The sequence below is a fragment of the Exophiala dermatitidis genome, assembly GCF_000230625.1.
Source record: "Exophiala dermatitidis NIH/UT8656 unplaced genomic scaffold supercont1.2, whole genome shotgun sequence".
In the NCBI taxonomy this organism is placed as follows: Eukaryota; Fungi; Ascomycota; class Eurotiomycetes; order Chaetothyriales; family Herpotrichiellaceae; genus Exophiala; species Exophiala dermatitidis.
In genome coordinates, this window is record NW_008751647.1 from 2278924 (window position 1) to 2303323 (window position 24400).

General features: G+C 52.5%; 9 protein-coding genes across 9 annotated transcripts; 3 read left to right on the plus strand and 6 right to left on the minus strand.

Annotated features, from left to right (window-relative positions):
• Window positions 1-1013: 1013 nt before the first annotated feature.
• On the minus strand, window positions 1014-3293 carry HMPREF1120_02311 (uncharacterized protein). The gene is made up of 2 exons (XM_009156349.1): window positions 2576-3293; window positions 1014-2513 (listed from the first exon to the last, which is right to left on the minus strand). Exons 1-2 carry the CDS (start codon window positions 2785-2787, stop codon window positions 1265-1267), a joined length of 1461 nt encoding a protein of 486 aa, XP_009154597.1. The 5' UTR covers window positions 2788-3293; the 3' UTR covers window positions 1014-1264.
• Window positions 3294-3423: 130 nt separating this feature from the next.
• On the minus strand, window positions 3424-5543 carry HMPREF1120_02312 (uncharacterized protein). The gene is made up of 4 exons (XM_009156350.1): window positions 4952-5543; window positions 4823-4897; window positions 4538-4773; window positions 3424-4474 (listed from the first exon to the last, which is right to left on the minus strand). The coding sequence occupies exons 1-4, from the start codon at window positions 5048-5050 to the stop codon at window positions 3637-3639; spliced, it is 1248 nt and encodes a 415-aa protein (XP_009154598.1). The 5' UTR covers window positions 5051-5543; the 3' UTR covers window positions 3424-3636.
• Window positions 5544-5662: 119 nt separating this feature from the next.
• HMPREF1120_02313 (uncharacterized protein) lies at window positions 5663-9023 on the minus strand. Its single transcript, XM_009156351.1, has 2 exons — window positions 8092-9023; window positions 5663-8036 (listed from the first exon to the last, which is right to left on the minus strand). The coding sequence occupies exons 1-2, from the start codon at window positions 8274-8276 to the stop codon at window positions 6476-6478; spliced, it is 1746 nt and encodes a 581-aa protein (XP_009154599.1). The 5' UTR covers window positions 8277-9023; the 3' UTR covers window positions 5663-6475.
• A 695-nt stretch (window positions 9024-9718) lies between these two features.
• HMPREF1120_02314 (uncharacterized protein) lies at window positions 9719-13010 on the minus strand. Its single transcript, XM_009156352.1, has 2 exons — window positions 12472-13010; window positions 9719-12380 (listed from the first exon to the last, which is right to left on the minus strand). Exons 1-2 carry the CDS (start codon window positions 12699-12701, stop codon window positions 11858-11860), a joined length of 753 nt encoding a protein of 250 aa, XP_009154600.1. The 5' UTR covers window positions 12702-13010; the 3' UTR covers window positions 9719-11857.
• A 1666-nt stretch (window positions 13011-14676) lies between these two features.
• HMPREF1120_02315 (AAT family amino acid transporter) lies at window positions 14677-16491 on the plus strand (the record flags this gene model as incomplete). Its single annotated transcript, XM_009156353.1, has 2 exons — window positions 14677-14932; window positions 15002-16491. 2 exons carry the CDS (start codon window positions 14677-14679, stop codon window positions 16489-16491), a joined length of 1746 nt encoding a protein of 581 aa, XP_009154601.1.
• Window positions 16492-17766: 1275 nt separating this feature from the next.
• Window positions 17767-18354, plus strand: HMPREF1120_02316 (uncharacterized protein; the record flags this gene model as incomplete). Its single annotated transcript, XM_009156354.1, has 1 exon — window positions 17767-18354. One exon carries the CDS (start codon window positions 17767-17769, stop codon window positions 18352-18354), a length of 588 nt encoding a protein of 195 aa, XP_009154602.1.
• Window positions 18313-19802, minus strand: HMPREF1120_02317 (nicotinate-nucleotide diphosphorylase (carboxylating)). The gene is made up of 2 exons (XM_009156355.1): window positions 18747-19802; window positions 18313-18681 (listed from the first exon to the last, which is right to left on the minus strand). Exons 1-2 carry the CDS (start codon window positions 19615-19617, stop codon window positions 18605-18607), a joined length of 948 nt encoding a protein of 315 aa, XP_009154603.1. The 5' UTR covers window positions 19618-19802; the 3' UTR covers window positions 18313-18604.
• An 89-nt stretch (window positions 19803-19891) lies between these two features.
• HMPREF1120_02318 (alcohol dehydrogenase) lies at window positions 19892-21638 on the minus strand. Its single transcript, XM_009156356.1, has 3 exons — window positions 21471-21638; window positions 21142-21216; window positions 19892-21068 (listed from the first exon to the last, which is right to left on the minus strand). The coding sequence occupies exons 2-3, from the start codon at window positions 21190-21192 to the stop codon at window positions 20025-20027; spliced, it is 1095 nt and encodes a 364-aa protein (XP_009154604.1). The 5' UTR covers window positions 21193-21216; window positions 21471-21638; the 3' UTR covers window positions 19892-20024.
• Window positions 21639-22302: 664 nt separating this feature from the next.
• HMPREF1120_02319 (uncharacterized protein) lies at window positions 22303-24238 on the plus strand (the record flags this gene model as incomplete). Its single annotated transcript, XM_009156357.1, has 3 exons — window positions 22303-23226; window positions 23299-23469; window positions 23630-24238. The coding sequence occupies 3 exons, from the start codon at window positions 22303-22305 to the stop codon at window positions 24236-24238; spliced, it is 1704 nt and encodes a 567-aa protein (XP_009154605.1).
• Between the last annotated feature and the right edge of the window lie 162 nt (window positions 24239-24400).

Sequence of the window (24400 nt, forward strand, 5' to 3'; positions counted from 1 at the left end):
TTCCGGAAGAGTAGAGACCCTACCAGCTCGTGTGCCGCCTCCCTATTTCGATGGTCGCTCTCGGAAACAAACTCGTCCTCAACAGCTTCGATGCGATCGGCCAAGTCATCCAGGACCATCTCCAAAGCATCCTGGCGAGTTGACATGTCGACAATGCGACGAGCGACACGATCGTGCAACTTGATCTCGGGTAGTCAGGGACAATGCCGGTATGTCCGAGTACATGTCATTCGTGATTTTCCGACGCAATAGAAGCAGAGCATCCTGCGGAAACAAGGCACTGCCGCCTGCGTTCGAAGATTGTGCCAAATTGCCAATGATCACTTCAGCAGTCTTGAACTTGCCAAGCTCTCGAGGAAGTACTCTAGTTGATGGCACCTGAACTGGAAACTCGTATTTGACACCGCCAGTGCCAGTCTTCACTGGGCCAGTAGGTTCTTTCTTTGCAGCTGTACTGAAGACTATGGTGATCATTCGATTGGTGCTGCATGGATTTCGACATGTGGGTGTATGTACATATGTATGTATGTCGAAGAAGAAGAGTGGTCGAGTAAGCTTCCTCGTGCCGCGGTTCTTATCGGAAGATGTAAATGTGTCTTGCTTTCTTCGCTGGGGTCACAGAGATTTGTTTTTCGAATATGCGGATAAGTGGCTGTTGTGCAAATGCGTGGCGTTTCAATGAGGTGTGTATGTATGTATATATAACTTTTGTGCCAAGCAAGACCCTCAATTCTTGAAGCAAAGTAAGACCCTCAGGTCTCAAAGGAAAGCAAGACCTTCAAGTCTCGAAGGAAGCAAGACCCCCAAGTCTCGAAGGAAAGCAAACGTACAGCTGAAGTTGCTCAAGACTGAAGGATGCAATGTAGGATGAGAGGACAAAAGAAAAGATCAGAGGGGAAAACGGGAGGAAAAGCAGGGTACTTATACCTCTGGCATGTCTGCGATGACTCGAATGATCGTGAATCCTTCCCAGTCATCCACAGAGTCACATCCATGCTGGCGTTTCAAAGAAGTCAAGTTTTCAAGCACATCAGTCATTGTATGCATGTCTATTGTTTCATGTTGATGCGTGTCGTAGATACAGTTCGTAACAGCATGTAAATACCCGCTTCAAACTGACGCCCACTCAGTCTCGTAGTCACTGAATGACGAATCCGTGAGTAAATATGAACCACACACGCTTCTCACCTTGAATCCAGGAACCCACCACCAATCCTGCAACGCTTGCATTCTGGTTTTGGATTGAAGCTTGAGACAAACTTCATCAGTCGAAATCTATCACTGGAGCCAGAAAGTCCAGCTCTGCACCGCCCTCGTCACCTCCAGAGCCACCTCTATTCTTCTCACCCTTGCCGGCTAAAACATTCTGGACAAATCCAAATGCACTGACGATCTCATCTTCAGGATTTACCAGCTGAAACATCCGCGTCACCCACTCGTCCGTGCCGATGATGAAGTCGTCCAGATCGGGGACTGCAGCCAGGGTGGCATACGAGGCGTAGTCAAGTGTCGAAGTCAGAGGGCGTGTGATTCGAGTGAAGGAAGCAGGTGAGATCGCAGTTTCGTTACCATCAAGTTTGAGTGGTGATAGTGATGGTGGATGGGTCTCAACACGTCCAGTTCTGGACCGCTCGGCCGCCTTTCGATCGAGCATGTCCACAAAGGATCCAATCACCTCGATGCGCTGGTTATACGTTCCTTTCAGCATGTTCAACTTGCACAATTCGGGGATTCCGCCCATCACGAATAGTGTGGCCAAGTCCGCATCAGTGGGAGGCTTGCGACTCCATCCTCTAAGCTTTCGCTCGATGGACCCTGCATACGTGGGCGCGCGGCTCAATGACCGAAGATGTTGTTGACAGAGTGCGTAGAAATGGTATGCCGGGATGATCTCGGTACCTGGATAGGAAAGCAGAAGTCTTCTTACAAAACGCTTGCATGAAGGACAGGAAGACGCAGACTTGTCTGTGCTGCTGCCCGTCAGGTTCGGCTGGGGCTGCGGATGGCCTGGATGCTCAAATATGAGCATCAGCCTGTACTTGTCCAAGAAGTGGTATAGCGTCCAGGCAGCCAGATGCAAGCGCCGAATCAGCTTGGCTTTATAAGGGGAAAAGTCATTGAACCGTGGACAGCTGGCAATCATGTAGATCTTCATGTGGACATAGCCTCCGATGATAGACAACATCCTATTGATTTGACTTTGTCTTTTCACCATCTGCAAAAGATAGTCCATCGACCGGCAGGGAAGTGGTTGGGGATAGAGGGTCTGGATATAACTGTAAGTATCCCATGCTTTGCTGTCATTGACATTGTCCTCGAATGGGTGCCAACAGTGCTCGTGGGCGCTTTGGATGAGAAGAGATCGCGTTATCGGAGCGGCATGGACGTTCAAGAAGCCGTAGACAGAACGGCAGGTCCGTCGAAGGGCAAATATATCTGCTTGAGAGAGGTGGCACAGGATCTGGACAATGATCTCGTCTGGCAGTGAGAAGAACATCTCTCCTAACCTTTGGCTAATGAGGCTGTCAGTATCGGGCTGTTCATCCCGCGACCTCATTCCGACTGGTATACTGACGCCGCTGGATCCGAACATGTCTCCGTCTCCTTCGACGACTCCCGTCTTTTGGATCGCGAGAGACGGAGAGAAAGCCCTCCCAAACTCGGCCGTCGGGGAGGTTGTTGGCTTTCTGCGTGCGACGTTCGACGCGACGATTCTCCGCTCGAGGAGCCACTTTCGACATGGTTCGCGGCGCTCGACCGACGGAGGATACTCGTCACCATGACCATGCTGGCTGCGAGGACAGGGTTGCAAGAGTGGATGTGTTAGCAGTCCGCAGCAGGCTGCGAGAGGATGGAATGCATCAAAAAAGATTGCTGCTGGTTCCGCGCGGCAGCCGCAGCAATCGAGAAAGGGTCAAGGCTCAAGAACAATAGACACAGCAGCAAGACAATCAAGCCGGCCACGAATAACGACGCAAACTCAAAGTCACGACCACGACAGTCAAACGGCAACTCGAGTCACGCTGAGAGGCGACGAAAGAGGTGGTGACAACGTCCTGATATATGCAACACGCTTCAAGTTTGACTCCAAGGTCGATTCCGAGATCGACGGGCGGGCAAAAACGGCAGGCTCTCGGTTGCGGCGCGGCTCCTTGATTGGGACTGGTTTCATCACAGGGCCAGAAGATAAGCATTGCCAAACTGCCTCGCTGTCCATGGCAGGGGCCGGACGAGGGTCACAGCGCGGCGCGTCGTCTCACGATCGTGACGGGTCGGACGGTCGGATGGTGCAAAGGTTGGTTCGCGGGATGGCAAGGTCCAGGATTCGGCGCAGGGGCAAAAGTACAAGTCGGGCCGATGTCTGTCTTGGTCAACACCCGGAGTCCATCGACTTACTATCAGCGGCAACTTAACCACAATCACTCGGGATCGGAGACGGAGAGGTCCTTTCTGCAAACAGATTCACGGTAGTCAGAGTTGGAATGTAGCACAGCATTGACCCATATTATACATAACCTACTGAGACGCTGTGTTGGATGCTAAATCAACCCCCAGGCCTGCTATGCACTCGACGCTCAGCTGTACACTGCAATGCATGCTCTGTACCTTATCTGTACTACCGGTCTCTTGTAGCCTCTAGTATTTAGTCCGGCTGGGAATCATGGCCAGTTGCTCCTTAATCTTGCCATCGAGTCCCAGCAGTTTATGGATCCACTCCAGAATGATGCTGAAGCTTTCAGGCTCGCCCATATGTTTCTTGCCCTTGACCATTCTGGCCAGTTTCGGCTGCCCGTTCTCCAGCGACACGAACATGTCGTCAATGGGAAAGATCTCGTCGTCATTCCCATTGACCAGGAGGACTTTGGTACACGGCTTCTGCAGCGTACCGTCGTTCAGCAGCGAGAACTTACTACTCTCTTCAATGAACGATTCGAGATCCGGATATCCAAACTTGTAGGCCAATGTGTTGGACAGATCGAAAGGATATTCCAGCTTGTTCGCATGTTCCAGCCACTCGCGGTCAAACATGTGATGGGCACCACCGCCTAAGCTGATGGTTGCCAGCAATCTGTCCTTGTGCGTGTGAGCCATTCGGAGTGCGTAGTAACCGCCCGTCGAGAAGCCCCAGGCCACGATTTTCTTGCTGTCGACCGCTTTCTGGGACTCAATCCAATCCAACACACTAGACCATTGTCGGTCGGGACTCGTGGGATCTTGTCTCAGAGCCGGAGAATCACCGGTGCCGGGAATCTCTGCAATTACCGTCGCTACACCTTTGCTGCGCCAACCTTGTTGCCAGACAGCAAGCTCGGTGCGGTATCCGTCCAAGCCGGTGATGATCAGGACACATGGGACGGGGCTCGTTTCGGAAGCATTCGGCGGGAGGAGGAAATTGACCGGGACGACGTCGCCCTCGCCCTCGATGCCATGCTTGTGAGGAATTCGAACTTCTTTGATGGGATACTCCATCAACCTGTTAACACCTTCTTGTCAATGTTGCATTCTTCGCGGGGGGATTTCCCTGGGTGCCACTAACGCTGCCCCCTTGTAGAACACTTCGCAGCCCTTACGCCATGCATATTTCTGCTTCTCTGAGCGAGGGGTAGGGAATCGAGAGATGCGGTAGACGGCACTGCTGCGGAGGTAGTATTCCGAAGCCTTCTCTTTCTCGCCTGCAGCCTCCGCCTCTTCGGCGATCTTCGCGAGTTCCTCGGCTTTGGGGAAGTACATCTGCGCATATTCGTCCCAGTCGTAAGGTTCTTTTAAGCCTTTCTGATCGCGTGTCAGTACGGAAACAAACACAACGACAGGAATGCCGCACCTTAATAATCTCCTGCGCCACGGGTTCAAAGTCCTTGATGCTGCCGAACATGAACGGGTAGACACCCATCTCGCACTGCGCAGTTGATGAGCATCTTCAAGCCGGGCTTCCTTGCTCATATCCACCTACCGGCTTCTTCCATTTTGTTTCCCATAGTTTCTGGTATGATTCGTGATGGACCGCAGGTTTGGTGATTGCGTCTCTAATGTAGTACTTTTCCGTCGCCATGATGAGGTCTTTTGAGCCAAGGGGTTTTATCTTTCAGAACAGAGGTATTCGTATAACTGCTGCAGTAGAGACAACGTCCAGCAGGGAGATTTTAATATCGTGAAGCAGATCAATAAGCGGTTCCAAATGGTGCCGAGGCCGAAGGGCGGATAAAGGTCCGGGACAGGGGGTTTGTTTTCAATGGAAGGGGACTTTGATAGTGGCTATGCAAAAGACGGTGCCGGCTGGTGGGGAGGACTTGAAGGCCATCTCGTGGATAGGGGCCACAAGATTGAATTTAGTACATAAACGCAGTCAACCATCGATAGAGGTGTCTACCATAGGTACTATGCCCGCGGTCAGCAAGGTGGTCGGTCTACCAAGGGCCTAAAAGTGGGCAATTTGGGGAGCCATGTGAGACCCGGACAGTGATGAATCTCCCAAGCTCGCGGGGCCATTGTCGCTTCCCGGGCACTAAAGTTGCCGCCTAAGCCGGGTAAAGCTAGAGGCAATTTAGGGGTGAGTTCATTGCAGAGCCATGGTTCAAGTTCGGCATTGGAATGTCTGTTTATCCATGGGTGGCTACCTACTACGACGACGATGATGATGCTGATGATGCTGCTTCTATAATTGGCGCTGACCACCTGCAAGCAACTAGCTGCGGAATATCTTCAGCCTTGGGCCATTGCGGATTGGGCTGTCATGCCTCGTCTGTCTAGTCTCGGAGTTCAAGCACTGACACTGGCACTGCAGTCAAGCAAACTCAGGCTCCTCCTGTTCATCAGTCCCCCTCACTACTAAGGCTGACTCGGAATCGAAGGCGTATCAAAACCAGTTTCATCAGTACCAGTAGTGGCACTGCTAAGGTACTACTACTAGGTAGGCCGAAAACCCTCCCGTCAGCCACTCAAGGGCAGGAAAATGTAATAGTTGTATCATCATTGCATACATGACTGCTCTCCCAGTCTCAACATCACCTTGTATCCCCCTTCCGAAGCTTTGGACAACTCTGTTTGCGTCCGGCCTTGTCGAAAGCTTGTACGAGATGAGAAACATCCTTCTTCCAAGACAGGCTTTCCCCATACATTCATCATCAGACGCGGCATTGAATCACTCCGCAGACCGATGAATCACCGACTGCCGCCGACTGCCAACCACAAAATAAAGCTCCTCACGGCCGCATTCTGTCATAGAAAGGTAAAGAGGTCACACCAGTTCCGTCATTCGGACGCCATCACCTGCGAACCAGGAATGGTGGAATGAGGGTCAAAAGTCCGGTTTTCTTCGCACCACTTAATCTCGCTGGATGGTATCGGAGAGAGTATGGTGCGCATAACAAGTGTTGCCCATTGCCGAGAAAAAAATGAAAACAAGTATCACCGAGGCCTTCCGTCGTGCAGAGTCGTTACAGTCGTCATCATAGTGTGAAATATTTTAAACAGGCGTTCAAGCTTGTAACCGCGTCGGGCTACATCTCGAAATCCAAATATATTTGGCTGCATTGCCTCCACGGCCCAACCTGTAGACCATAGGCGGGATAGACGACACAGAGGCTGCATCACCTTTGAGAATCGATTTCATATGCATTTTCGCCCGGTTCGTAAAAGGATGCTCGGGCCCAAAGGCCTCCCGACAGATGCTGACCACATATTGCATCGTCTCATTGGCTTCCTCTTTCCGCCCGAGCTTGTTGGAGATCTCGGCGATCCCTCTCAGACATCGAACGTAGATCTCCCGCTCTTCTGCCCGAGGCAGGCCTTCAGCCCTCTTGAGCGCTTCTTTCAGCGCTTGGAGGGACTGTGGATATTGTTCCATATGGAAATAGGCTTCAGAAGTGGCCCGTAAGGCGTAACAGACTTCATAGCATCCCTTGCTCAGCGTCGTTTCAAAGGCATCCACCAACTGTTGGAAGCGCACAGCAGCTTCAGGGAAACGATTGCGGTTCATTAGGCCCGTAGCAAACGTCTGCAGCAACGCAATCGTCTCAGGGTGAAAGTATCCTATGCTGTCCTGGAAGAAGTCGAGCAGTCTTCGTAACGTGGATTCGGCTAACCACGCTCGAGACATTCGTGCATGTTGCAGGTAGTTGGCGATGAGCGTGACTGGATGGTCCTCGGATCCGAAGACAGTCTTGGCCATGTCCCCCAATTGCTGTAAGAGCATCAACAATGGCTGTTCATATCCCGTGCCGTCGTGTCGGATGATGAGGTCAAAAACGTAGATCATGAAGCCAACCTGGTCCTCTTTCAAGAGACTCTCGATCAACGCAAAGGCTTTGTAAAAGTTGTCGAATGCTCGCTTTTTCTGGCCGTTCCACAAAAATGAATAGCCGTGGTACATTGAGTAGTAAAATCGATCAGCTAGAGCATCATCCGAGGTTGCTGTCCAGGTCCCGGTCGTGTATTGAATGGTAAGATTCCTCCTAGAAAAGAGGCCTATGTAATGTTTCTGCATATTTTGGAAAATCAGGTCCAGATATCGCTGGTCATCCGCGGTGACCGGGGTGTGAGCTACAAACGATTCCACCGCCAGCGTCCGGAAAGGTGGCATAGGAGGGAGGTCGGGTATGTGAAGGGCTTTCTGTAAAATTTCGAGACGCTGTTCGGCGATGTTGCACAACGGGAGCGACAGGGGAATGTTCAACTTGTCCAGGTCATCCATTTGCAGAGGACTCCGGGTGAATTCGTAGTCGGATATATCTTGAGCAGCATCGAGCATGTCGTCGTGAGATGAGATTGGGGTCCTGGCGCCTGCCTCCTCTGGCGAAGAAAAATCTCCAGAAGCATCAGGCTGGGCGTCCAGCAGGCTAGAGGGATCCTTGATGCCTTTGCGGTTGAAGTAATGGAGGGCATCCGCGAGGGTGACCTGCCTTCCCCGAACTAGAAACACCTTTTCCTTATCGTCCCCTTTCTGTTGTAGCCCCTGACGGACCAATTCCAACATCTCATGCTCTTTCTTCTTCTTGTCAAGACCCCATGAGTGGAGTCGGCTCTTATACATACGCTCTCTTGAGGGTGGTTAGTGAGATTAGGCAGGACAGGTCGAATAGGAAAAGTACCTACGTCGGAGCGAACTCAAATTCCCTTTTCAAATACTCTGCCACATCCTTAAGCGTCCGGCCTTCTTCAAAATATAATCGAGTAATAAGCGGCCGATGCCTCCGCCATTCCTCACTGGTGTAGGAGTGAGAAGAACGCTTGGAGACCTTGCCTTTAGAGTCCACAGGCGATTGCTCGGCCGAAGCCATAGCGACTCGAGCTGAGACGACACCCAGGCTTTGCTGACTGCTGTTACTGAGGCATCCTCATCATACCCATTGCAGTGACGTGCCGAAAAGCATGATATCAAGAAGACATCCTGCTGAGTGGCACAGTTGCGGGATAGTTTGGGTTCTTGGAGGGCCTGACGGTGAGCAGAGGTGCCTGATTCGGCGATTTTCGGCCTCTGTAATCCGCAACGCAACAGGAACCCAACCACGACCGTAACAAAGCCGCAGTTTGAGGATGGTTCAAGAGGCAAAATACGATGCCAAATGGTTGGAAAGAAAGATAGCCTGGTCTGAGGACTGTGAGAGCTGATCTGGAGTAGAAGTGTGAGGATGACGGTGATCGCAATCTCGCCGGGAGCGTGGAGGCTGCGGAGCGGCAATTGACTGGGCGCGAGATGCAGTAGTCTTGCTATAGACTGAGATCGGAGGGCAGGCAAAGGATCAGCTGAAGGAGGGAAGAGTTGGTTCTTTTGCGGGACTTCTAGAAGGAAAAAGGCGGCAAATGTGCATCAACAGTGGTCATCTGGATGGATGTCGTCGTAACAATGTGTGGGTGATACCTGCACCGCCGCAATGGAACGGATGATGTTGCAGTGCAAGGCAAGTTCAAGTTCTCAGGCAGAGATGCAGGCAATCAATCCGTCGGCCGGGAATTTTAATAAATGGCCCCGTCAGCGGGACGCAATCGATGCTTCATAATTGGAGGCTGGCTATACAGCGCCCAAGGTAGCCTAGACAGGAAGCACTGCAGGGGCACTTGTTTGGTTCTTTTGGGCGGGCGACGTGGCCCCGAGTAGCCCGAGACCGCCTAGAGAGCCTGTGGCACCCGTAGCACCAACTCTACAGAGGCACTGTACCCACCGCATTATTATGCACCCACCGCTAAGCCGAGACAAGCAAATAACAATGATGCTCACCTGCAGGGTTGCCCACAAAAGTACAATGAGCCGAATTGCACCGAAATACCTGCCAGTGCCAGTGGTGCCAGTAGCAACACCAGGTTCTTGAACTGGCGGCTCATCCACCAGCCTTGCCTTTAAAGTACGTGGCACCATAATGTAGTGCCCACACTACACCGGAATGAGCTGCTTCAAGTACGCATGTGCCCACCTGCATGTATAGAAGATAAAAATTAGGAGAAAGTCTACGACTGCAGTAGCAGTTTACTATCAAGAGTCCTGTGGGCGGGTGCCGCACCGTATGTTCTGACCGCATCTCGCTTCTGCCGCTCTACACAAACATGGTCGTCGGTCGGCAGACACTTCTCTCCACGATGATTGGCGTCGTGTCCCCAACTCACCTCCAACGCAGCATGTTCACGTAAAGCTCGGGGGTCGCTGCCGGGTACACGTCAATTGACAGTTTTACTAGTCACGCACTGCAGCTTAAGGATCAAGCGTGGAGATGTGAACCGTTGATGGCTTGGGAAGTCCAATGGCGATCGCATAACAGTACTGTACCCTGGCCGGGAAGAACCCTGCTCCTGGCCATCGAGTCTGTTCTCAGGCTCTTGTCAGCCATCGTGGCAGTGCAGGGGTTTCAATCCAACCAAAGCCCTGATGTACTATTGTACTACTGTACAACTGTCCGAATTCCCATCCAAGGTAATGGAGACCGAGCTGGCCTCAGCAAACTCCAAGTCCTTGCGACGCCCATCGTCCGACCTCAGTCCCCCGTCCTATACAGGGTACGTCGCCTGAAACGGCAGATTGCGCAGTTTCTGGAGCGCAGTTTCTGGAGCGCATTACACGTCCTATCTCTTCCAGCATGACAGCTTTACTGCCCTCTCTCCGTTAAGATCTGTCCCGGAGGCCTGGATTTCCGACGCAAACTTACGGATATGTCACTTACGAATCGTCCTGCGCTGGAACGTGGGCCTCAGCTCAACCTAAGAAGTGACCCACGCGTTTGAAGCATACCGTTGGAGACATGGTGGGGTTCAATTGCAAACATACAACGTGTACGTGTGCATGAATGGAACCCAATGATCCCGATTCCGAATAGTGCAAGCGGATTGCCAGATCGTCCGCGGATGCACACCCTCTCAGCGATTGGAGTTGGTATCACCCCCTTTCCCAGGTTGTCCAAGGCGCAGCACCTTCCTACACCCTAGATACTGGTACCAGTACTTAGGTGCACGCACACCTGATTATTGAGTCTCGGTTTGACAGATGTCTGTTCTTCGAATGACAACCGTTGACAAAGCTAGTCGACGTGAGAATCATGGGCCCAAGCGGGGATGAGGTCCCAAGACTGACGGCCACAAGGCAAGTTCCCACAAGGATAACGAAGCTGCTGACAGGTATTGTTCTTCTGCAGGGATATCGTTGCTTTCGTGGAGATACTACTGCTTTGGGGCAGGCTCCGTCGGCACAAACGAGTTCAAACGAGCTCCTGGCCGCCGAATCAGCCAGCCGCGTCACTCGCCGTGCAATTGTTCGTAGGCCTGCTTGCGTCGGCTTGCACGGGTCCCACATACATCAACAACGTTCGCGCGACCGACATCGCGATTTCGCCAGTGTTTGTTTGGTCGGCTCCTCCACGGACTCCATTTCCAGAAACCTTCTTCAAGGATCATCCCTACAGTCATAATCTCTGGATCGCGATGGTACCTCTGTCATCTAACATAGATCGTGACCTACAAATTGCCCGACAGACCGCCTGCCGGTGTTTTGGAAGGGCCGTTCCTCATTGTACCGCAGTGCTTACGACTCCCTAACGCCAGCTCTGGCTAAGTCACCCACAGCTTGGACCTCCACAGCTAGAGAGTGCTTCCCCAGGCATGGTAAAAGCAAGGGCGGTAAGAGCATGACTTGTTCTAAGCCTCAAGCAGCATCGTTCTTCCATCCTGCTGTGATCTCTCAGTCGATCAGGATTCGGCTCCCAACCTTGCCTTTGCTCCAAAGACCCAGTCCCAGGTACGTACTGTTCGTCAGGCATCGGGCCCCGCGAGGCGACGTGTACTCGCTCACGGACGGTCCTGATTGGCCATGGAAGCGGGACATCCTCAAAGGAAAACCAGACCGACACCTTGTTCGCAGAATGTCCTGCAGTGAAGGTATCTTGAGCCCAACATCTCAGGGGTAAAGCTCCATGCTATCACGACTCCAGCACGTGAGTGTGGCCTGGCCACCTGCCCACCTGCCCACCAGGAGGAGCGATAGTAGCCCATAAGGCGCCAGGTTGATGTCCAGACATAACAAAATGTCCTCGTTGCGTGATCCGCTCCAACCTATCCCACGCAGAGAAACCCCCTAGGTAGGCATGGCCTTGCACATGAGTTGGGTTGTTCAACATACCAGCGAGTGTGTCGACCCTTGGCAGCGGATTGAGATGGGCGTCGCTGCTCGGGACAGCAGCAGAAATTAGGCTTCCCAATGCCGCCCAAACGCCATGTCGACTGCTCGGGTATGGCCAGGTGCGATTGTTGAGGCCCTCAATGTTCTGAGTAGGTCCTCGCCGGCATTCAGATAACGTTGAACAGCATGGCGGAGTGTGCGAGCAATAGTCCACTTGGAAACTCTTGGGCATCTGGTCCTGTGGTCCAGAGAGGTTTAATCTCATTCCTTGCTCAAGAGGTTGCTCTCAGATACAGCATTCGGCTTCAGAATATTAACGACGCCCTGTCCAGTCTCTTTGATTCCATTGACATCCACTGGTTTGGTCGTGGACTCTGGCTGCTCTCCTTGTGCTGACGGACCTTCTGAAGCATTTGCCGGTTGATCAACATTTTCTGCTGCATCCTTTTCCCACGGCTTTTTCCTGCGAGGAGTTTTGTCGACTTTGCTCGATCCAGGTTCTAAGACGGTATCCGGGATCTGTTCGATTCCCGGGATCGGAATATTGCGTGTGATCAGGTCCACTATCGCGGCAAAAGAGGTGGGATATGGTGGTTCGGGTTCAGGTTCGGAGGACGAGGTTTCCGTAGGTGGTTGAGCTGAGGATGTCTGAGCTGTTGATGAGCTCGTCTCCTCTGCGGTATGGGCGTGGGGCGGTTCTGCGACAGGCAGATGGTGAGGCTCGCCATGAGCATGCACCCATGCCGAGTAGGCTACGGGGTCTATTGGGCCAATGTTGAATTTCCTAAGTTCATAGACGACGGCAAATCGTGTCAGAGCCGTCTCGTGTTTCTCGGGCGAGGCAGAATTATGTTCCAGCTAATTTATTTTCTTACCTTGCGAAGTAGAAACACCGCGTTTGTAAAACCAACTCCGCCTTCTCTTCAAGTTCCTCTGGGGTCGCCGGTGTCTCGGGATGACCAAGGATAGCGGACAACCCGGCCTGATACTCTTCGTCCGTGTCGAAAGGGTAGGACCGCAGGTGCCGGTAGATGGCATCGCTGGTTGCAGGAGGCATCTCTACCGCGGTGGAAGGATCGTGTTCTGCAGCCGAGCTAGAATCCATTGTTGCGGAATTGCACCTTTATCTTCCCTCTCCTGCATCGAATAGGTTTGACAGCGTTACAGGCTTGAGCTACTCAAGAAGCATTTGTCGGACTGCCAGTGTTGCAGGTTGCGGATCGCAGCCAAATTCGCAGAACATTGGCATTCATGGCGATTCGACCTCGGTAAACCACACAAACCACGCAAACACACTCCAGGCCCCTCACCGCACACATCTGCCCCAAGCTCGAACCACAGCAGTCAGTTCTAAATGTTGGTACGGCTCTCCCACGATGGACACCTCAACTTGATTCTGACCTAAACATCGAAATACGACAGTGCTTTGACCTACTACTGACTTCCATTTCAGCCATGGGTGACTATGTCACAAATAGGTTTCCAAACGTAAGCTGATCCTCTCGCCTCGGCTGACCAGATATGTTATCCACTTGACTGGTGCTTCAAAGCTTCCATTAGACGAGCTCTCACGGGCATCCCTCTACCCACTACTCCATTATCATTGATGCCAACGGCTTCCCCGCGAACCTTCCTGTACCTCTTGCACGTTAGGTACTAGGCCATATCAAAAAAGTAACAGGGCACCAGCTGCCACCAAGCTTTCAAAGCACCTCGAATTTACCTTAAAAAATGCAGCTTCAGCCATGTTCGATCTGCAACCGTATATTAATGGCCAACGAGCGTCAGCAGCACGGCACCGCAGGGAATATAGTCCAAAGCAGGATCTCGGCTAGGGCATCACGTTAGCCGAGTGGTTACAGACGCCAAACGTCTGGCACGTTCAACAACAACCCCGAAGGGAGATTATCTGCGCTCCTCCAGCCGAGCTGGAAACAACAAGCACGCCATGTATAAGCAGAACGATTAAAGTTGCCTGATCAACAGTTGAACTTCTGAACACTGTCGGGAACCCCGCAAGAGTCGGCTCAAATAGCTCGGTTCTTTCAGGGTATCCATGTTGGAAGTCTTCCACGAGTTCACTCCTTACGGCATCGCTAATCGCTCGTCAATCAGACAACCTGGGTTTATGACCGTGGCCTGAAGCGAGAGCGAGACCAGCCAATTAGTGAGATGGGCTTTCGCTCATCATTGCAAATATCATTTATCCCATCATTGTCGATTCCAGGTCCAATCTCGATGGGAGCGTTACATCGAGTTGCGCCACGCCAGTTTCCAAAGCCAGATCGGAGGAGGATGGACAGGATTGCCGCCGAATGAGACACAGTGAGGAGGTCCGCCAAACGCTTGTCAGTGGCATTGGCCCGCCGTCTTAGCCGAAAAGGTACCATCAAGACCCCGGAGCGGAGCCTTGGTCGGGTCTCCGCCGAGCCTTGGCTGCTGGGCAGCCCGGCGATCACTTCATCCATTGGACACACGTTCAGCCATGGTTGCTCCATCATCTTGCCTCCACTGCTATCGAAGACGACAGTTCTACCTCACGGTCATGGAGAACGTACCTTCACACGCTCGAGACTCCTCGGTCGAATGTCCTTTCGTTGTTCAATCTTCCATACGCCCGGAGACCGCCTTCATCTCCCCACGAATGCTACAGTATGCTACCGTATCAATGTGGCCGGATCATTCCACTGCTCAACCAGCTCCTGGGCTGGTCCTATTGGTAGGTGATGGCTGATGAAGTATTGACTTCTTGGTTCTGTTACCGTTGCAGGCCCCTGCTGCCGCCACCAGTGCTAGTACACGGACTCACTATTGCACGCCTTCAAAGTCATCTGACGGGCCCATCACTGGCTAACACGGTATCAACACTTCTAGCTCGTGTGGATCGCTTCTAGGGGTACGCCGTCAAGTACCATGGCAGCGACCAAGAGATAAGGATCGCCCCCGCTATGCGAACAACGCCATTCATGGCCTTACTGGCAGCGCTCAGCCGAAGTATATAACAATGTTACCAAGGCGTCTGTGATTTTAGCAGTCCTTCCTACTCCCTTTTCCGCCCATTACTGCCTTAATTGCCCGCCATGGCTGCTAATAAACCAGTCTTCAGCGAGGCGGGTATCGACCCAGAAAAGAGCACCCCTGCTGGTGTTCCCCTTGAGAGTACCAATGATGCAGACTCCTATTTCCAAGGAGATGTCATGCAGCAATACTACAACCTGGGGTTCTGGACCCGTATGGGGTGTACCCCAGAATCCTTCAAGCGGAGGAACGCTACCGACAAAAACAACCAACTCAACCAGACTCTACGTTCACGTCACATGCATATGATTGCCATTGGTAAGCCAAGAGAATATTCTTGAGCCAAGCAGTGACGGCTGGGGAAAGCTTACGCATATCGTCATACAGGTGGTTCGATTGGAGCTGGTCTCTTTGTTGGCACGGGATCCGCTCTTCGACGAGGAGGTCCAGCCTCACTTCTGATCGACTACGCCATCATCGGCGTCATGATCTTCAACGTTGTCTTTGCTCTTGGTGAACTCGGCATCATGTATCCCATTTCCGGTGGGTTCTACACCTACTCGACGCGATTCATCGACCCGTCCTGGGGCTTTGCTATGGGATGGAACTATTGCTTCCAATGGGCGGTTGTGCTGCCGCTGGAAATCACGGTGGCTTCGTTTACGATATTTTTCTGGACGTCCGACGTTCATGTGGCAGTGTGGATCTCCATGTTCCTGGCCATCATCATCGTCATCAATGTCTTTGGAGTCCTAGGCTATGGCGAAGAAGAGTTTTGGGCGAGCGCTCTGAAACTCAGTGCCATTGTCATCTTTATGATCATCGCTCTGGTCTGTGTCTGTGGAGGCGGACCTAGCAACGGCTTGTATCATGAATACTGGGGCGCTCGACTTTGGCACGATCCGGGTGCTTTCCGCAACGGATTCAAGGGGTTCTGCTCGGTCTTTGTGACGGCGGCCTTTGCCTTCTCGGGTACTGAATTGGTCGGCCTCGCCGCAGCCGAGTCTCGGACCCCGTTGAAATCGCTCCCATCGGCGGTCAAGCAGGTGTTTTGGCGTATCACACTCTTCTACATTCTGTCTCTCCTGTTTGTCGGATTGCTTGTGCGGTCCGACGACGACCGGCTTCTCGGCGCCAACCCATACATTGACGCGCAAGCCTCACCGTTCGTCCTGGCTGCACGGGATGCCGGCCTCAAAGGATTTGATTCGTTCATGAACGTGGTCATTTTGGTTTCTGTCATCTCCATCGGCAACAGCGGCGTGTACGGGGGCAGCCGCACGCTGACGGCGCTGGCCGAACAAGGCTATGCGCCCAAGATCTTTGCCTATGTCGATCGAGCCGGCCGACCGACCGTGTCTACTGTTACTATTATTGCTTTTGGTGCCCTGGCGTACCTGGGCGTGGCCAAATCCGGTATTGAAATCTTCGACTGGCTCCAGGCTTTGTCTGGACTGGCTGCTCTGTTTACTTGGGGCTCGATCTGTCTGGCCCACATCCGGTTTCGGGCCGCGTGGAAACATCAGGGTCGCACTCTGGACGAAATCCCCTTCAAGGCCGTCGGCGGCGTCTACGGCTCCTGGCTCGGCCTGATTCTGATTGTCCTCGTCATGATCGCCCAGTTCTATGTGGCCATCTGGCCTCCTGGTGGTGGCGTCAATAGCGCCGATGGCTTCTTCAAGTCTTACCTCGCGTTGCCTGTGGTCATGTTCTTCTGGCTTTGTGGGTATCTCTGGAAGAGGCAGGGTTGGCTGAGATTGGACCAGATTGATTTGGATGCCGGCCGTAGACATATTGACTGGGAGGCTCATCATGCTGAACAGGAGAGGAGGAGGAATGCCAGTTGGCCCATGAGAATTGTTTATTTCATGTTCTAAGCTGGAAAGAGGAAGAAGCAGATGCTGGTCGTGCACTTGAGAGGGAGGATAGATAATGCCAATTCTGGCTTTTCCTTGTCTACTAGTAGCACGAATTAGACAGCCTGAGGCCGGGCGCGGCAGAAAGTGGCAGGCAGTGGGTGGGTAGCTGATCCAATATACCTACCTAGGTATTGTCCAATCTGCAACGGGGCCTGGGCATTTGTTCTCCTTGCTGTTTGATTCCAGATGGACAGATATATATACCTACCCAGGTAAGTGCCTACCAGTATCCCCAAGAATCATGTCCTCCGTCAGCAATCCACATCAGTGCACATAAGTGAGTCACACTGTGATATGTACCGATCGACAAGACAGTCTGCTCCTAGCTAGTCCTGTAGTATTGGGGCTCGCGTACTCTAGCACGACCTCAAACTGATGACGGAGCTGCTCCGGTTCCAAAAGAGCGAGAACTCCAATGTGTCCTTGTGTAGCGTGCAGTGGAACAACAAGCATTTGGTAGGTTTCTGTGGTACATTACTCCGGGGGTCTTGTGACGCAGCGCTGATGCATGAGTTTCGGCTTCAAGTTGTACAAACCGGATTGTGTGCGCTCTGCCTTCCAAAAGGTTGCTTCCTTGCGGTGTGGAGTTCGCTCCAACTCCGGCTCAGCTCCCCACAAAATATATTAAACCCATTTCCATCAACGCTTCTGTTAACCACCTCCATCAGAGACACCGATGGTTGTTTTGACAAAAGCAACTGTCACTAATCATGGAAACATCAACATCGAACCCGGCACCAACATCAGCCTAACCAGGACTCTGTCCAGGAAGTTGAACTACTAGCCTCATCAACCGAGCGCCTGAGCAGAAGAATACATCAGATCTGAGACAGAGGTGAGCCTCCGTACACCGGTGCCAGGTTCAGCTACCTACCTAGGTATATACATTACCCATTCACTCAGGTAGGCTGGTCACAGACAATGCGTCGATTCAACAACGACGAAGACGCCAACGTACCAGGCACCTCACGTTTGTACTGAACCAAATCTACAATCCACAATCTACATACAATCCTTGTCTACATTACAAAAAACAACATCGTTCGCCATTGAAAGATCAGCCATCAACCTATATCAAAGTGTCACTCCGACCACCGAGTACCCATCACCAATCACCAATCACCCTACCCCATTTCAGCCGGCCGGTAGCCTTCCGCTTCTCTTCTCCGTTTCAAACTCAGTCCTCTATCCGATTCCACACTCTGAACTTGAACTTGAACTACAGTTCACAAAATGTCTTCCTCATCTCCATCCACCCTCACCATTTCACCAGGCCGACTCCTCCTAACCCTCGTCTCACTCAGCACGAGCATCTCATGCTACATCGCCGACTGGAACGAGACACACGTCAAAAACCCCAAATGGCCACCTCACGCGCGGTTCCACAATGGACAGACCATGTCGATGGGGTTGGTGTTGGGGTTGTTGACACTATATTTCACTTGGAGGAAGCCGCCTAAGCCGCAGGCGACGTCTTCGCCGTCAGGCCCAGGCAGTAACATTGACGCCAACAAAGACGGTTTTTCTGTGGCGTTGGCAAAAGATTCCATCACCTCCGCCGCCCTAGTCGGAAGTCTATACTGGATAACAGGGATTTCGGCAATCATGTACCCTGGCACCAAATGGGTTGATCCGGAGTTTGGGACGGGGGCACCGCAGAGGGGGGTGTTTTTGGGGCATTTGGTTTTGGTCTGGGTGGGTTGGTGGTTGGAGATGAGGAAATTGAGCCGTCTGGAAAAAGAAGAAGTTGAAGGAGAAGGAAGAGGTGGTGGTGGTGGGAGAATAGTGGCTGGTGCTGCCCCTGACAAAAAGGGTAGATAGAGCAGGACAAAGATGGGAAAAAAGGGGGAAAAAGGGAGTGTATTCTTACTGCATTGAGGCCAATGGAGTGACGTTGATTGCGCTTCCGACTATCATCAAGGGGATCACGGGTCTCGTTTGAATAACCTACCTAATCCAAGGTCATGAGAACCCGATCCCGTTCTGAGGCGCGGGCACACAGAGAGTGAAACCATGACTAAAGCATCACAATCAGGTTTCGGCTAGTGGGACAGAGACAGGAGAGCATGAATCAATGATCAATTTTGAGAGAAAAGTCTACGTGCGGCACGCCCTGATGGACCGCACTGGTGGATATAATGTCGATATCTGTGAAGTTAAGTCAGTAAATAGAATCCTCTCCTCTTCAGCGACAAGTCCACACTTAGACATACCGTTGTTGATATACTGCGTGACATTGTCCTCCGTCAGCCCACCACTGCTCTCCAGCAGAACAGACCTCTTTCCACGCCATCGATCCTTCAAACTTCTCGCAGCAATTTTGAGTCCCTCGCCATCAAAGTTGTCGAGCATGACCACATCGGCACCAGCCTCGATGGCCTCGTCGGCATCCTTCTCAGACTGAACCTCGACTTCGATCTTGAGAGCGAACCCGCCGACCGCACGCGCAGCCTTGACGGCATTCGTGATACTGCCCTTGGCCCAGATATGGTTGTCCTTGAGCATGATCATGCTACTCAAGTCGTGACGATGGCCATCAATACCACCAACCAACATGCCGTATTTCTCCACCAGTCTGAACCCGGGTGTCGTCTTGCGCGTCCCGGCTAGAACGCCCGTGTACCCTGCCTTGCGGACTAGATCCAACATTTTCCGGCTCTTGGTGGCCACGCCGCTACATCTCGCCAACGTGTTCAGCGCCACTCGCTCACCGAGAAGAAGTTTGCGCGTCGGGCCCCGGACGGTAGCCACTTTGATCTTGCCGTTACTTCCGGCTGGGTCCAAATAGCTTCCCTCTGAGTAGTGCCATTCCACTGTGCAGTCGAGCTGGCGAAATACTTCGTCAAAGAATTGGATTCCTGCGAGCACCCCGGCCGATTTGCAAAGGAGTTGCGCTGTCCGTGGTTCGGAGCCAACGACGAACCCACCGTAGTCGAATGATGGTGTGTCTTCGGCTAGCCAGGCTGTGATTTCGGTCGTGAAGTGGGATGGGAGGAGGTCGGCGAGGCTGCCGTGGGATAGACTTGCGTCGGTGGGTAGTGGTAGCTCTGTCGCCGGTGGGCCGGCGGTGCTCGAGGACGACATGTTTGTCGTTCGACTTTATTGTGTAAGCTGATACAGACTGTCGAATCTAGTCGGCGGGTGCGCAAAAGCAGCTCACTGGCACTTAAGAAATGTCTCTTTCGGTCTGTGAGCAGAATCAACGTCCAGTTGCAGATCAGATCCAGATCCAGATCGAATGCCACTTTTGATCCTGAACTCGAACTCGAATTTACCCCGCGAAACTGCGGAGACAGAACGACGCGCCCGCCTCGCCAGACCTTCCTTCCATTTCTACTGAGAAGTCTGGTCCGTTCGATGAGAGTTGCCAGGTACATTGTTGTTGTATGTAGGTATCCAACTCGAGCTATGTCTTCTACCCGGTATCAAAAGACACTGATCCTAGCTAGGACTAGGCTATTCAAAGAGCACATAACGCAGTCTGATAACTGCTAAATTGTCCCCTTCTCCTTCTCAAACTCGGCCTGGTCAACCACGCACACGGCCTTGCCCTTCATCTTACCCGAATGCGCCAGCTCCACCATCTTCGGCACCTCCTCCAACCCGTAGAACAAGTTGGTCTCGACCTTGATACCATACCTCGCCACGTCGTCCAGCATTTGCTGGCTGTAGTCCTGTCCCGCAATCAATGTCCCTTTGATACGAATGTCGCGGAAAATAAGGTGCTGGAAAGCCACGCACACCCTCTCCGGCTGAGCCACCTGCACCATGGTGCCATGCATGCGTGTCACCGAACATGCCGTGTCAGCCGCTGTCGCGTGTTCGCTTACATTGATCGCGGCGTGCACGCCCAAGCCATCTGTGAGGGATTGACCCTTTTGAACGATTTTGTCCTTCCCCTCCCTCGCATCCAAAATGTGCTTTGCGCCAGCCTTTTGGCAAAGCTCAAGCGCCTCGTCGCGAGCGTCGATGGCTACGACATTGATCCCCTTCGCAATTGCAAATTGTATCCCGAGGTGGCCTAACCCGCCACCGGCACCCACAATCGCAAGCCAATCTTCTTGCTTCACCTCGCTGACTATAAGGGCTCGATAGATGGTACATCCCGCGCAGGCAAGAGGAGCAGCACTGGCAAAGCTGACTTTATCGGGAATGTGGCAACTGGTTCTGCTGTCGACGACATGATACTCGGCAAAGGCACCATCGATGAACACGCCGATGTGCCCTTCCGCGTTCTCGCAATATTGATGCCAGTCGTTGGGGCCCTTGCAATTGTAGCACGTGCCGCATTGGTTCTTGGGCACGCCGGACATGACTCGGTCGCCAATCTTGAAATTGGCCACTTTAGATCCTACTGCCTTGACGATGCCTGTACCTTCGTGAGAGGCAATGCAGGGCAGTTTGGTGGGGAATTTGCCTTCCATTACCATGGAGTCGGTGTGGCAGAGAGACGCGACAACGGTTTTGAGCAGCATTTCATGTTCCTTGAGTTCTGTCGGGGTTGGTATCTTGTGGATCTTGTATGGTTTGTTGAACTGCATTGCCCATCCTTCAGTAGATATCCCACTTATGGCCGCCATGGCAGGCGCTCCCAACTGATGTTCTTACCTCGACGATTTGTACTGCGAGCATCTGCTCGGGGACTCCTTCGATAGCCATATTGAACCAATCTGCTGTGATCTGCTGTAGGGGATGAGGTTAGGCAGTTAGGCGCTATGACGGGGATGATAACCCTTCAGTAGGCTCGTCTAGAAATGCAAGAAACTGATCGGCCTGGATACAAACGTTGAATTGAACTGAAGGAACAACGCAAGACATCTGAGCACAAGCAAGTGGACTTAAGGTTGATTGACCTCCGTCACTCTTAAACTTCCCGCCCATGATAACTGATACTGGCAGTTCTCCGCATTCCATCAATCGGGCATGTATGGACCTACCAGGTTCAGGCTTGCTGTGATGCAGCCGTGGTCGGTATTCACGATGCAACGCAGCCAGGGTATCGTCGTAATGATGCCAGGGTTATTCAGGTAAACTTCAGCCGGCTTCGCAGTGTCCCTGCCGTATACTCGAGGCACTGAAAGGTATTATCACGACCCTATGAATGCCACCGAGGATTTCATGACTTGAAGTCACCGGCAACATGCCGGGACGGTCAGGAAACCCATTCGCTAAACCTTCCTTGATCAAAAGTCACGTGCTGGGCTTTGAACGAGCACTAATCCCGATGCGGTTGGGCCTGTTCTTTGATCCGACGACAATGCAATAAATCCCTTTGTTCTTAGGCGGATGCACACAACCATGAAAATCCTGTTATTCAACAGCTGTAAAGATGCAGAGCCGGCCGGTAAGGACAATAAGGACGCGCAGAGTAAGTCCCTGGAGCGAATCTGCTACTATGCAAAAGGTAATAAGGAGATCGTGAGTCGTCTCAGGCTGGCCACCTGCAGCCACCAGGCAATTCGAACAAGGTAAGATCACACTGTGATATCCGTCGGCGGCAGCCATCTTTCATCTTGGCTCTGTTTCCTACCCATGAAAGCTACAGCGACTTTTTGAACAATACCTCTTTGTCTCCAAATCTTCGTCGACGCGTGCGGAAGTCCTTAAGGGCGGAAATCTCTCTTCATTTCTCAGCCCATCAGTCTTCCAGATGTCGCCTCATTATCCAAGCATACCAGCGGTATTGAGTTTCTAGACTATTTTGTTGGTCATCATTCTTGTTCTCGCAACTTTTGCATTGATCCGCATCAGTCTACCCAAGTTGTCAGCATGGACCTGAACGCCCTTCCAGACGATGTCGACCCCGCGGAGAGTCCTGACTTTGAAAATTACCGCATCGACTATGACCCTGCAAACGCTGATCTCAGAGTGCCTGGAAGGGACGTCAACCTGCAATGGTTTGACGCCAGGCAAGAGAGAGGAGCCTTTGGGTATGAAGCCGATGGTAGAGCTTTCATGATGCAACGACCATGGTTCGACGAGGATTTTGACAAAGATGATGAGTGGGGACCAGTCAGACTGCTGGGTTCCGGGACATATGGCCTGGTCGGGCTTTGGGAGCGTCGAGACGCCAACAACATGATGCTTGACGAAGTGGCAGTCAAACAAGTGAATTGGACAAAGAGCAAGAGGTCTCGAATATCCGACGAAATTAACGCCGGCCACAACAAACCTCGACTGCTCAGAGAGGCGGTGATTCAGCGGGATCTCAACCAAAAAGACGAACGTGCTGCCCCACACTTGCGCCGGTACAAGTACATATCAGACACCAGAACCGACAAAAGAGGTCGCATTCGCATGTATCTCGAGTTCTGCCCCCATGGGTCTCTGGAGCATCTCCGACGTCTGTACCGTGCCTGGGACCAATACTTTCCCGAAGTTTTCGTGTGGCACATATTCCACAGCCTTGCGGTGGGATGCGAAGCACTTCGTCAACCCCCTCCGGTTGACACCTTGGGTTTAGAGGAAGATGCCTTTCAGCAATTTGTCGCAGACGACGCTGAAGGGCTCTACTGTCTTCATATGGACTTGAAACCACAAAACACTCTCCTCGCTATGGGTCTTGGAGAGGAAGGACTCGACTTTCCCAATCCCAAAATCTCCGACTTCGGCATGTCAGAATACACTGGTCGCAGTGACTTAAGGAATCCGGACAATTTTTGGTGGCGAGGGACCACGGCATACAAGCCAACGGTAAGCACAGAAGACATTTCTTCCCCCTTTCAACCTCGTCGGAAAGAAACCGAGCTAACAAGCGGAATATAGGAGCAACTCTTCTATGGCGCAGAGTGGAGGATTCCACCTAACGGCGCTGTTCTCAGGACGCACGATCGGCGTGGCAAGCGGGTCGACTTCAAGCGTGCCAAACAGGCCCAGCGCGAAGACAACGCGACCCACACTGTCCTGGACGACATATGTTTCGACCACTCGTTGAATGTAAGTTTCAGCCGAATTTGCCCATTGTCTATGCTCGTCATCTTTCTTGTGGTCTGAACTCGCAGAGTCACAACCACTTGATCTCTTACCCAAAGTCCCCTTCTGTCTAGCACAAGTTGCATTTCCAAGTCCAACCAACTAACCAACATCTTATCACCAGGTCTACGGCGTCGGCGCAACAATGTACTCCGTCGCCACACTCTGTCGGACCTGCAAACTAATGGACACCCGGGCAAAACACTACGCCAAATACCGACAGAACGGAAACCACCAGATCTCCAAAGTACGCACAAAAGTCCCCGGGACATACAGCAGCCGACTCCGGCGCTTGATCCACCGATGTCTCGACCCAGACCCAGCCAACCGACCCAGCCAAGTCGAATTGATGGACGAGACCCACAGAGGTCTCCAGCTCGCCATCCGACGAGTCAAACGAGCACGACGAGACGCCGCCCTCGCCGCCGCTGGAGGTGACCCGAACAACCTACCTCCCGGACCACCGCCGCCCTTGCCGTCCGAGAAAATCTACTACCATGACCACGAAATCAACGACATGCCGCTCGGCAATGCGGGGTTCCGCCCCAAGAAAGGCGACTACCGTAATTTGGTTTTCGACCAGTTCGTCAATCCGGACATTCCGCGTCTCAAGCTGCCCCCCGCCAAATATAATACCAAGTTCCCCCCTGCTATGAATGAAATGCAGTTGACTTGGCGGACGCTGTATCCTGATGCGAATGATGGCAATTTGTGGTTCAAGCCTGTGAATTAGATTGTCGTGTCGCCGGTATCAGCCTACCGGAGGGGGGCGGCGGGGGAGGGGTGGGGGGAGGTGTGTCTGGAATGTCTTCTGGGCTATCTTTGGGACGTTGTTCGATGCATTTGGGATGGATGCCATGGAATACCTTGGGTGGGAGATGCCGGGGCTGGTGGT

Bases quoted from the DNA above. Each gene is read 5' to 3' on its own strand.
- HMPREF1120_02318 (XM_009156356.1), bottom strand. From the start codon at position 21,192: ATGGCTATCGAAGGAGTCCCCGAGCAGATGCTCGCAGTACAAATCGTC. The intron at 21,069-21,141 runs GTAAGAACATCA...TGGGCAATGCAG, and splicing joins TCGCAGTACAAATCGTCGAG to TTCAACAAACCATACAAGAT.
- HMPREF1120_02312 (XM_009156350.1), bottom strand. From the start codon at position 5,050: ATGGCGACGGAAAAGTACTACATTAGAGACGCAATCACCAAACCTGCG. The intron at 4,898-4,951 runs GTAGGTGGATAT...TCAACTGCGCAG, and splicing joins AAACAAAATGGAAGAAGCCG to TGCGAGATGGGTGTCTACCC. The intron at 4,475-4,537 runs GTTAGTGGCACC...AGGTGTTAACAG, and splicing joins GTGTTCTACAAGGGGGCAGC to GTTGATGGAGTATCCCATCA.
- HMPREF1120_02313 (XM_009156351.1), bottom strand. From the start codon at position 8,276: ATGGCTTCGGCCGAGCAATCGCCTGTGGACTCTAAAGGCAAGGTCTCC. The intron at 8,037-8,091 runs GTAGGTACTTTT...ACCACCCTCAAG, and splicing joins GAATTTGAGTTCGCTCCGAC to AGAGCGTATGTATAAGAGCC.
- HMPREF1120_02311 (XM_009156349.1), bottom strand. From the start codon at position 2,787: ATGGTCATGGTGACGAGTATCCTCCGTCGGTCGAGCGCCGCGAACCAT. The intron at 2,514-2,575 runs GTCAGTATACCA...CAGCCTCATTAG, and splicing joins ACATGTTCGGATCCAGCGGC to CCAAAGGTTAGGAGAGATGT.
- HMPREF1120_02317 (XM_009156355.1), bottom strand. From the start codon at position 19,617: ATGTCGTCCTCGAGCACCGCCGGCCCACCGGCGACAGAGCTACCACTA. The intron at 18,682-18,746 runs GTATGTCTAAGT...TTAACTTCACAG, and splicing joins CACGCAGTATATCAACAACG to ATATCGACATTATATCCACC.
- HMPREF1120_02314 (XM_009156352.1), bottom strand. From the start codon at position 12,701: ATGGATTCTAGCTCGGCTGCAGAACACGATCCTTCCACCGCGGTAGAG. The intron at 12,381-12,471 runs GTAAGAAAATAA...CTATGAACTTAG, and splicing joins CGGTGTTTCTACTTCGCAAG to GAAATTCAACATTGGCCCAA.